We start from the raw sequence: 12,533 nt of genomic DNA, 5'->3' as shown, positions 1-12,533 counted from the left end.
CCATATGAACGTGTGTGTGTAAATGAGCAGTGGTTGAGAGGTCGTCCGTGCTAGAAAATGTGTCATATAATTTCAGACCATTTATAATTTCATTGGACTCATTCGTCTACAAATGTGGATGCAGCGGATGTTTACACTCCATTTACTCAAGCAGCATAGGAAATGAAACACATTTACACACGTGAACAAAAGTACATATTCAGAATACGTAACAGTGTGTAATGATCTGTGTTTGATTTTCTGCTCCGGGCTGATTTGACGCGTCTCTCTCCTGAACCTTGTTTCATTTGTGCCGTCAGCTGAGCTCAGCTGTGGTCACATGATACTCTGTCAACAGACAAACACACCTGTGTCTTCACTACATTTCTCCTCTGGTTTTGTTGTAGTGCATCACTCAGAAATGCAACTGGCTCATGACCGACATTTGACCCCAGATGTTTTTGCTCTTATTCCTTTTCAACCTTTGCCGTTTAGTCAAACCACACTCTTAGGAGTGTACAACCATCTGATTGGATGAATTGTTCGTTTTCATTACCCCAGAATACGCCTTGTGTATTTACATCAGGAGCCAGGTTCAGCTCTACGGAATAAATGATGACACATTTTACACACAGTTCCTTTCCTGAATCAAACTGAGATTTTTCATGAGCCAGTTCAAATGATATTTATTGATATGATGATATTTATTACTGAAGTTATTATCATTGAAGCTAACCACAACAAATTTTTTTTTGTGCCATTTCTGGTATCAAAATTGGTCATGTAGGTGGTGTAGTGGTTAGCATTCTGGCCTTTGCAGCAAGAAGACCTGGGTTCACGACCCGGTCAGATGCATGGAGTTTGCATGTTCTCCCTGTTTGTGTGTGTGTGTGTGTTGGGGGGGGGGCGGTTTCTCCAGTTTCCTCCCACGGTCCAAAAACATGCAGATTAGATCAATTAGACAGTCTAAATTAAGTGTGAGAGCAGAGGGTTGTTTGTCTCTATGTGACCCTGTGATAAAGTGGTAGAAGATGAGTGAGTGATAAGTTTACCAAAAACTGGTCCACCTGTATTCCCAAGCACTGAAGACATTTACCGTCTCTGCTTTGCTGCAGACAAACTTAATAATGCCTGTAGTCCACAATAACAATAAAACAACAGCTGACAAAGGGCTTCGGGAGAATGGCCAAGGGTTTGGAGTAAAAATGAGAAATGGGGACTGAGCCTTTCAGCTGCTGCATTGTTCTCTTCCTCTGAGCGCTGCCACTGCTGTCTGTGCGAGCCAGGTGAGGCGGGGAGTGACTGACTTTGACTCAATTAACCAAACGGTCATCCAGCGAAAGCATTGGGCAGGATTTGCAGTCTAATGCTGTAATGGCTTCTGGCCTGGCAGCAGACTGGTGGCAAATCAAACACCAGTGTGATGAATCATTGGAGAACTGTCTCAATAATAAGTGCTGAGATGCATGTGGGGTGTGCAGCCATTAGGAGAGATATGTGCTAATTGCCTGCTGTGTTTCCTGGATCATTCTTTCTTTCTTTCCTTGGGCTCAGCTCGGCTCACAGCTTGTCGAATACAGGCGAACCGTTCACGCAACATTTTTACACTAGCAATTAAGTAATCACTTAAAAGCTCAAAGCCTTATTTGGGAATGTAGTGTCAAAATACCAGATGTTTAATCCATGCGATTTGTTAGTCAGATTCTGTATTCTTCAATAATCAGAACATCTTCTGCACTTTCAGAAAATGTAGCATTAACAGGTTTTTAATTTGACTTGTGAGTCTTCAAATGTGCTTATATCTTATGTTTACACAGATTCCAGCGTTTCTGACTCAAATGCAACAGCTACCAAAACACTAGAGTCTCGATAACAACACACAGAGGACGTATTTACAGTAATGGAAAGATTACATCTGTAGTTGTTATGGTTATGGTAGGGTGATGCATCACAGTTGCGCGCATCATCAATCTGGTTAAAAGATATAAAAATCAAGCACATTCACACGGGAAATAAATCAACTGGTTTTTGCTTCAAGCAACTCATACACGACTCATACAAAGCTTTAGGCTATAAATGAGTGCAGCAAAGATTATTTATTTTTTACAAATGGCTATGAAACGCAAGAGTCCATGACTTTGAACAAAAAAAAAGAGTGTAGTGAAACACTTGTGATCCCACATGCACAGTTTAATCGAGCTAAGGTCATAGTCTGACTAAGACAAGCAAACGGACAACTTGAGAAAATCAATGTACGTCTGACTCAGACAGTGCGTTTACATGCATGTTAAAAGTCTGCATTTAATCGGACGAAGACAATATTTAGTTTTTTCTTCATGTCATTTAAACATATATGTTTAATATACTCGGACTCGACAAGATGCCTGATTGCCTGTCTTAGTCGGACTACGGCCTTATTTCGATTTAAACTGTGCATGTAAACTCATGAGTGGGATATGTGATGTGATATGATATGTGCAAGAGTAATCAGACTATGAATCACATCATCCAGGTATGTTAGTCCGACTAAGAGTAGCTTGATTTTAACATGTTTATTTGACATTAAATAAACCAAATTATTGTCGTAGTCCGACTAAAATTGGACTTTTATGTAAACATACTGACTGACATAAAACAATGTGATCAGTTTGAAGAACATACAGGGCAGCAGCAATGGAAATGAAAGATATATCACTAAATGAGCCACTACCACATGCCTAAAGACAGTCCTGCAAATAGCAAGAGAAGACTCAAGGCAATGTGCCATGCACATGATGCTGAGTCAGTTAATGTGGTTATGAGTTAGTTAAAGTATCATTTTAACTGGCTAATTTCAATAAGGTTTTGTTAAACACTGAAATAATAAAGACGACATTATAGTGTGAACTGTGTCTGAAGTAGCATCAGATGATTTATATCAAATTAGATTTAGTGCCACATTTATTCATGGGATTAAACAAATATACACCTTGCACCTTTGGGGTCAATGACAACCATAAAGTTAATAAGTGAAACTTCTCCCGGTAAATTAGGGGATTGTTCCACAGGAAAAAAAATCACAACGTTGTAAGCCATATTTCCTTGTAACCTTTATGTCCCATGGTCTGCTGTGCACTATGGAGCCCAGAGGGTTTGATTGATGGATGAACCACAGGCAGGTTTGCAGGCGAGCGGCCGTGGTGTGTCCGTGAGCGGAATCACAGTGAGCTGATTATTATCGTCACACAGGCGCGCTGAAAAATCTGCTGTGGCGCTGGAAACAACTCAAAGTGAGTGATTTCTATTCAGTGAGCATGAAAGTGGAAACATCCATGTTTTCTTACACAGGTGTGTCGTTGTTGTTGTTTATTTTTTAATGTTGCGGAGTGATTAACAGTGTTGTAATGTAACAGAGTACAAATACTTCATTACTGTACTTACAAAATTCATGTATCTGTACTTTGTTACTTAGCAACTTACTTTTACTCCACTACATTTCCCCTAACTATATTTGTTAGTCATTACCACTAAATACGGTTACTACCTGCACCGTGCAGTGGGCATCATAGTAGCCAATTTAACTTTTCAAATAGCTCATATTTTGGGATGTACTGGGGCCATTTGGGCGACAGTTGGTGAGATACTAACCATCTGTGCTGAAGCCAAGATTTTGGCCTGGTTGAGCTCTGCCATCAGCAGCTTTAATTGTCTCACTCAAAGTCGCAGCGCAAGCTATTTCTTTTTTTGGAACTGATGGAGACTGAACCTGAGAGTCATTTTTTGGAATAACTTGACATAACTAATGGACTGAGTCAAAGCTTTCAATAAAAGCCTGTGACCCTCGGTCTCCTGGAGGTCGTTTCCCAGCATAACAATGAGGTGACAGATCTGCAGGCCTTTGTGTAAACCAGCAATTTCTGCAGTTCTTCTGCAGCCAAGGAGCCTAAAATGGATTAATAATCGATTTGAGGGAAATCCTTGCATTTGCAGTGTCAATAGTGTGACGTTGACTAACCACACCACTGTGTCCAGCAGCAGCAGCAGCTCAGATGTTCTGACTTTACACTCTTTTTAAATTAGAGCACATTATTGTACGTGTGTAATTGTATGTGTAAGCTCAGTATAAAGACACCCCTCCATTTATCATCACTTTAACAGTCCAGGTGTCCTTGACCTTTTCTCAGACACCTTCTCCAGCTCCTCTGTGGAATCCCACTTAAGACTGATGGGATACAGTATGCAGTCTCTACAGTGGGTCATGGGTTCCACAACGGGAACTTCTCCTAAGATGTTTGAAATCCCACTCGATGAACAACAACAACAAGGTCATTTTAGCTCATTTGTCTCTCTTCCTGCTGCCTGTTGTTCCCAACATATACCATGAGTGAACGTATGGATTCAGGTCTGAGAGTGAAATCACATGCAGGTGATTTCCCATCACAACTCAATGTGGATGATTGAGAGAGAGAAAAAAGTTTTTGTGTAATGTTCCTCACCAATTTGGCTGTGAAATGCTGTGATTAATCAATAATACTCAAACCGTAATATACAGTGTTACAGCGACGCTGCTTCGTTTGGTCCAGATGAAAAGCTGATGAGAGAAAGCTGCTGCATGAGGGAATCACCTGGACTCTGTCTAACCTTTCCCTGAAACATGCTGAGCTCTGTATTTGAGGCGCAGTATAGATTGGCAGCAGCCCACTGGGTTTTATTCAAAGTGGAAAGAAAAATCCTCACGACTCTCACTCAGATCCTGAACTGATTTATATAAAGAGAGAGAAAAAACAAAAACATGTAAGCAAGATTGTTCTTATGGTCCAGAAAACCAAGTTCAGATCATGTGCGTACATCTTAGAAAAGATGTAAACATAAATATTCTTCTTATTAACAATATTTGAAAGTAAAAAAGAAATTCCTTTGCTGATATATCAGTTGATATTTACAAAACTGTATAATTATTAATAAGATGTTGTAATCAATCAATCAACTATTTACTTTATTCATGTAGCACTGTGGCCCTGCGATGGACTGGCGAACTGTCCAGGGTGTACCCCGCCTATCGCCCGATGTAGCTGAGATTGGCACAGCACCCCCCGCGACCCTCTAGCAGAGGATAAAGCGGTAGATGATGACTGACTGACTGATGTAGCACTGTTCAAACAAATCAAATGCCATTCAAAGAGCTTATTATGTTTGACTAAAACCTGATAAAAAATGGAATAAAAAGGAGTTTAGCTCTCAGAATTTAGATATAAAACATTAATATTAAAGTTTTACAAATTCAAGTCTGGTATAAAATAGTAAAAGTTCAACATGAAGATATAAAATAAATATGGAGTATGACCGTATTGATAAAGTCCACACGCACTGATAAATAAGTGTGCTGTGTTTGGAGGCTTAGTCTGTTCTTGGTTGTCTATTTTATTGTTTTATGGTATTGTTTTGTTTTGTTATTTGCTGTTGGTTCATATTCCTTCCTGCTCTCCCTTTGCTCCTATTTATTTTTATTCTAACATATTTGTTGTAACTTTTCAGGGAAAAAAGTGTGTGTGTGTGTCCCTGTGTGTGTGTGGGTTTTCTCCGGGTTCTCCGGTTTCCTCCCACAGTCCAAAAAACAAGCAGATTTAAGGATTATAGGCAAATTGGACACTCTAAACTGACCGTGAGTATGAGAGTGGATGGTTATTTGTCTCTATGTCCACTCCCACCTGTAATCTCTGACCTGTAACTGCTGACTGAATCCACTGTTGTAATCTTGGGTTGTTATGGTTTTATCTGAATGTATAATCAACACATAAACTAAACCTCCGTCAGCTGGGACTGACATCAGGATATGAACAACTACGCGATGTCCCTCTGTCTCACCTCACTTTAACTTCAAAGATCTTTTGTTTTGACAAAAAATAATAGGTTTTTATGAACTTTCATTTATTGCATGTTCTCCTGTGAGTGAAGAGGTGTGAATCCATTTCTCAGACTCACTGGACTGTGCGAGGAAACGGATACTGAGCACAATTAACTGCTCAGTGAAGTGTGAAATGTTCGGGGTGTTTCCTGCAAGACTGTGAGGAACGAACCAGTGCAAGTCATTATGTTTTAACAACAAAATCAAGCATAATCTGTGTTTTTATTGCCGTAGATATTTCTAATCACTCTGAAGTGATTTAGTATAGATTTCCTCTCACTAAAATTCCAGTTTGTAAAATTTAGAATTGTTTATTGGCTGAAATTAATTCTACAACCTTTGAAATGCAGTATATAGTTTTATAGTTTTGGAATACATATTTATACCACGTTAACCACCGTCTACTTCTGTATCCTCACTGTTGTGTGGAAAAAGCTTGTCCTATGTCTACTCGTGTGTTGGCCCCTCGCTCGGTCAGACAGTGGTTTTCTCTTCCTCGCTTCACTGCTTCTTTTTCGCCAGCTCTGCCATGATGAACATCTAAAATAACGCTATTGCTGCCTTGATCTCATAGCTGGTACCTTGCAAGGCTGTGTGTGTGTAACGCTGTGAAGCGTTTTGTGTCTTGTGAGACCTGTGACTTGGCGGTTGCTGGTCTTTGAAACAGAGGACGCTCATTTTCAGGCTCAGTTATTTATACATGAATTCTGCAAACGAACAACTAGAACAAGGGAACGCGATAATTATGTCAAGTTGAAATGCTATAATAGTGTTTTTATTTACAGTGTACATGTACAAATAACACACAACGACCAGCAGATCCACAGAGGACTGAGGCAGAAAAGGCTCCGACGTCGTGTATGTTTCAGCAACGCTGTCAATCAAATGCTGGTTCCGCCTTTCAGACAGTTCCTCCAATCACCGATGCAGAAACCCAGCGTCCACGCCCGCCCACTGCTCCTTTGACTCAGAGAGAAGCTGAGCTTCCCTGGAAGTGACAAACCCTGATCTTGCAAGACTGTTTTCCCACTAACAGACAGTCTCCCTGCCGCAAGCCTTTCAACTATCACAATGACTCCAAAGCTGTTAGATGAGGGTAAAAATCCTGCATAGTTCTTCTTTAACAATAAAAATCATTTGGTAGAAAAAAAAGTACTTTAGACAAGGACCTGGTTTGACGAAGGCCAACATTTTTGTTTCTACAGACAAACCAGCCAGAGTGTGAGATTTCCATTGTAAAGCAGAAGCTAACAATGCAAACAAAGATGTATGACATCCTTTCTGGTATTTGAAGGCCACTCTAAAGTCCTTTATGCACATGAGGAAAAAAGAGTCCATGTTTTATGAAAGCATGGACTAAAATAACTTAGAAACAAAAAACCCCCCTCAACTTAAGTCATCTATTGATGTGAGTGAATGAGTGAAAAATATTGTGTCTTTATATTCCTGCTCTGGACAGGGACATTTATCCATCCAACGTTGTTGTGCTTGTGCAATGACAACCCCTAACACCCAACACCGGGATCTGAGCACCGTTAAAGATGTTACCCAGCTCTGGTCATCAGCAAGGATTTCTAATTTAATTACAGACTTATTGACTCATTAGATTCATCTTTGAGAAAAAGTTAGATGAAGCCACAGCAGGGACATCGACACTGTGACTCATTCCATCGAGAACACACACACACACATCTCATGGTGATAAGCTCTCCACGGCTGAAGTGTTGTAGGAACTGAGCACAGATTGGATATCTGATATATATATATGTGTGTGTGTGTGTGTGTGTGTGTGTGTGTGTGTGTGTCACAGTGTTCCCTGCATGAGGAACACAATAAACCCACAACTGATAAAAGTGCAGAGACTGCAGTTTATTAAAAAGTGAACCCTCTGTGGATCATGTGAGTAATGATTCTCTGCAGTTCCCTGTCTTTAATCAATCAGATGTTTTACAGCCACAGAATCATAAAATTGAATGAAACAAACTTCTACGCAAAACCAACAAACACCAGGACCAAAAACAATGTCTTATTCAGAATAAATAGTAGAGGAAATAGAGAATCGACTGACTTCTACCTAATGACTCACACTGGTTCACTGTGTGGGGCGAGAGGTCCTTTATCTGCTTTAAAAGGTGAAAACTATTGAAACCATGACACTAAAGTGTGGGTGTCAGGGTCTTTTCTGGTCTCTTTGTCCTCAGTGAAAATGACACGTCTGTCATTTAACGCACAATACTCGTGTTAGACAAAGACAGAGAAAGAGAGTGGCTGTGCAGAGAGCATGGAGCCCCAACATCACATCTTTTAACAGCTATTAAACCCAATCAGACTTGTTATTGTCTGTATTTTGACTGATACACACTGTGTGTGTGTGTGTGTGTGTGTGTGTGTGTGACCCAATTAAATATGTGATTAAAAGGTGTTTTTTTTTTCAGACTTTGTTAAAATATGGTCCCTGAAATGCTGCTGAGACACTGATTATACATATGTTAAAAGAAAATGTCATTTTTTTAAACCACATTTACCAGATATATACATACAGACAAATGAATTCTTACTAGTATCTATAACAACACAGACCAGGGAAAATGCTGCAGGGGAAATTTAGAATTTAAGGCCATATTGAGGGATGTAGTTAAGATGGAACAATGTCAGTACTTTATTAAATCTTAGTAGGACAATCTGTTCTTTATGCCAAGGAGCAATGTTTCTGTTTTAATATCAATAAAAGAGTGATGTGATTTGTTTTGCCTCTTCTTTAGGTCAGGGTGACAGCGACTTCTTATTTCTCTTAAACAGGTACATGCAAAGATTCTTCTCAGTATCCTGGTTGAATATTTATTAAATTGAAGCCTCTTTTAAAATGCAAAATAATGCATGTTTTTTTTCATCACTGTCTTTACACCAAGTGACTCGCCTGCAGTGTAAGAGCAAACCGGTCTGATTTATGTAGGTTTTCAGTGGGAATAATGGTAACAATCTTTAACTGAATGCAGCGGTCCGAGTAAGACAAATGCCTGTTGGTGTTTTCCTGAAAGAGCAAAGAAAATGTGCTGTATAGTTACTTTGTCTTTGAAGTTATGCTGTAAATGTCATTATTGTGTCATTGTTGTGATTGTGTACAGCTGCTACCTTGGCCAGGGATCTCGATGTGACTTCCTGCTAAAATAAAAATAGAAATATGATTGAAATATTGAAAGAGTTGTTTTCTTGACACATATTAATTTCTTTAAAAATCTTGAAGAAGCAAAAAAACGTTGAAAACGATACAACAAAGCGACTAAAGCGACGCAGCCAATCAGCGCTCACCGTCTCGCCTGCGCGTTGCTCTGGACTGGAGCGTCTCGTGCCATCGATACCGCGCGCGCCGAGCTCGTCAATCTTTGACGCTCCACACGTGTGTGAGTGTGTGTGTGCGTGCGTGCGTGAGAGAGAGGGGGGGAGCGTGTGTGCGCTTCAGTCCGTGGATTTTTCTGACTTCGCTCATTTTAACCGGATGCAACAATAGAGCGAGATATTTTTAAATGATTAATGGGAGTTTGGTGAAAAGTGAACTCGGTGAAGGCGCCGCTGTTTCTGCCGCTGCTGGAGGAGGAAGAGGAAGAAGAGGAGGAAGAAGAAGACTTCATATAAGAGGAAAAACAACAACCGGTGACACTTTTCACCATCTTTTAACGATGGGAAGAAACAACTGCACTGTATCCACAAAAATAAAGGCGTAATCCTGCAAGTAAGTCACCAGTACAGTAGCACAACAGGGAGCCCGGATCGATCGATCGACGAAGGCTGATTGAAGAGACTCTGAGTGGATTTTACAGCGGGAATCGATTTGACCGATCACCTTCGGACAAGACTCACCGCCCTCACAGGTAAAGTGGTCAAATAAGAGCGTGAATAATCACAACCAGTGGGAAATGAATGAGCCTTTTGATGTTTTGGTGGTTTGTTTCTCACCTGTTGTTGTTTGGTCAGAAGCTGTAGATGTGTACACACACACACACACACACGCACACACACACACATTTGACTTTTCCCTCGTGCGTAATGAGATCCACCAAAGACAACAGTAACAATATCATAATCTTTGTTTCATGAAGTTTTTGATACATTTTAACAAACATGTAAACATCTAGAATATTCAGCCTGACAGGTTTATTATAAGTCAATGATCTGATGATGATGATGATGATGGTGGTGGAGGTGGAGGTGGAACGTGGGTAGATTTGATGACGGGGGTTCAGCAGAGCCGTGACTGTGAAGTGTGGACCCCCCGCTGGGACCTTAGCCACCAAGCCCCCCCCCCCCCCCCCCCCCATCCTCAACATCGCCATCATGTGAGATTGCACAGCCTCCAATGTGCGCTAATGCTCCACAAGGTGGCGCACAACGTGAAGAGTGAGCAAAGTGTGTGTGCGTGTGTATAATAATCTTTTTTGGCATAAACACGGACCCATGTCAGGACCAGTAGTTCTCATGGAGACCAAAACCTGGTCCTAATGAGGCAAAAAAAAAAAGGTTAGGTTTAGGTAGTTAAGGTTAGGTAGTGTGTGTGATAAATAAACAGATACATGATGTGATGATGCTGGTATGATGCGCTGAGACTCACTTTACTGCGTCCTTTCACATTTGAATGCAGGACGTGTACCTAGCAGCATCACTGCGTTCTTGTTCTCTCTCTTTTAATCTGTTATTCCTGCTTCCTGGTTTCCCCCATGCCCCTTTTGGCTTTGCTGTCTGTCCACACCCTGTCTCACCCTCTGACTCACCCTGTCTCCCCCCTCCTCCTCCTCCTCCTCCTCCTCCTCCCCCTCTTGCATTTACCCTCGCCTTGAGTGTTTTGTGAGCAGAGCTGCAGGCAGCGCTGAGTCTGTCACCGAGACTCTCTAATGAGCTCCCGACTCTGCCTCCACATGTGGAGGAATGTTTGCACTGGAGAGTGAGAGAGAGAGAGAGAGAGAGAGAGAGAGAGAGTGAAAGAGCAAGAGAGAGAGAGAGAACAGAGGGGAGAGATGGGGACAGAGGGGAGGGAGTGACTGAGAAGCGAAGGAGAGGAGCGTGAGAGGAGCTGTCATACCTGCTGCTCTCACTGCTCAAATATTAAACAAGGGATTTCTGGGAACCGATGCTGCTGCTCTGGGACAAGCCCAAACCGTGGAGACAGCCCGTCTCAGTGGAGTGTGGACAGGCAGTCTGCTCCTGCCACTACTGCTGCTGCTGCTGCTGCTGCTGCTGCTGAGGGTGGAGGCACTACTGCATCCAAGAGTCTGATGGAGGAGGAGGTCACAGAGCCTGATCCACAGACGGCGGAGCCCTCCGGCATGCCGCCTCCGCCGCCCGCTGGGACACACTCCGAGGTGAACGGCGACCTGCCGGGGAACCCGTACCTGAGGGACGGGACAGTGGACGTGGTGGAGAGTCCAGTCAGGGAGCCTGTTGTGCTGCAGTATCCTGCTGAGTGCAATCACAGCCTCCAGTGTGGGTAAGAATCAGCCTGGGAGAGATGGAGAAAAAGAGTCTGCTGCTTCTGTGGGACACTCTCGTCTCTTTAATCAGTTTGGAGAACGTTTGACTCCTGTAGAACGCTAAGCTGACTGAATTTTCAAGCACCTGTGTGTTGTTTAACCTTTAACTGCTGCTACGGAAGCTTCTGGCGAGTCTCGCTGTTATTTCATCTCATTATCTACAGCAGGCACAGATGTTGACGCACACATTTGTTTTGTTGTGTTGTACAGACAGGGCTGGCTGATTAAAAGCAGTTGTTGAATAATGCATCTTAATAATGACCCACGCTCTTTATCTGCTTATTTGTGTGTTTGCTGTCGCAGTGTATACAGTACTCTCAGAGGTTCACTGTGTTTACACACATTCACATGAGTGGATGGAGTTGGTTGATGCCAAGTTGTGAGATTGGCAATAAAACTGGAGCGTGACCAGAATTCCTTTCTCTTTTGATTTGATCTAAAGTTCTCAGAGTCTGGCTGTTGCTGTTGTTTCCTCAGTGGCTCCGGTGGGAGAAGATGAAACTTTTTACACTGAGCTAAAAACTTAAGTCTGCAAATCTAAGAAGTGGTCAACAACTGCAGGTTATTCAAATATTTCAGCACTGGCACTTTCCAGTCAAATCACGTTTCTGCTGAAACAGTAAAGGTCTCTTCTGTCGGACAGAGTGCAGCCAACATTGTCAGTCACTGTGTCCCCTTCACGTAAGCAACTTTAGCGAGTCTTGCTACACTGGGCGTGATGGACACTGTTCTGCTAACTTCCAAAAGTGACTTCTAGCACCAAGCGTCAGGCATGGTCACCATCAAGCGTTAAAGCAACGCATAGATACTGTATGTGCTGCCTGTGATTTTGTTGTGTGACCAAAGTCCTCAAAACAAGCTGTAGATGTGTGACAGCACTAAAGCAGAAGCACAAGCCAGGATTTAGCAAGAGACTCATGGAAAAAGAGGTACCACAGTTTCACTACAGACGACAACTTCCAGGTATTGGGGGCGGAGTCTCTTAAAGCTTTTCCAAACATATGACCTGTCTGTGTCTTCTTCAGTCAAACCTACATACTGTCCCTCTCAACTGGTCATAATGTCATCTTTCTAATCTAAATCCCACATCTTAGAAATTCAGACGCAACCAGGTTCCTATTGGTCTATATCAACTGTCTCACTGATGT

At 42.0% G+C, this 12,533-nt stretch overlaps 1 protein-coding gene across 1 annotated transcript in view; it reads left to right on the top strand.

Moving 5' to 3' along the window:
* Positions 1-10,875: 10,875 nt before the first annotated feature.
* LOC131463177 (calcium-binding protein 8-like) overlaps positions 10,876-12,533 on the top strand; it is a 53,613-nt gene continuing 51,955 nt past the window's right edge. The window contains exon 1 of the mRNA XM_058634928.1: positions 10,876-11,342. Coding sequence (XP_058490911.1) covers positions 11,131-11,342 — 212 coding nt within the window. The 5' untranslated portion in view covers positions 10,876-11,130. The remainder of the gene's footprint in view (positions 11,343-12,533) is intronic.

Source organism: Solea solea, chromosome 7 (genome assembly GCF_958295425.1).
Source record: "Solea solea chromosome 7, fSolSol10.1, whole genome shotgun sequence".
NCBI lineage: Eukaryota > Metazoa > Chordata > Actinopteri > Pleuronectiformes > Soleidae > Solea > Solea solea.
The sequence above is the reverse complement of the archived record's forward strand: the minus strand, read 5'-3'. Positions and strand labels throughout refer to the sequence as shown.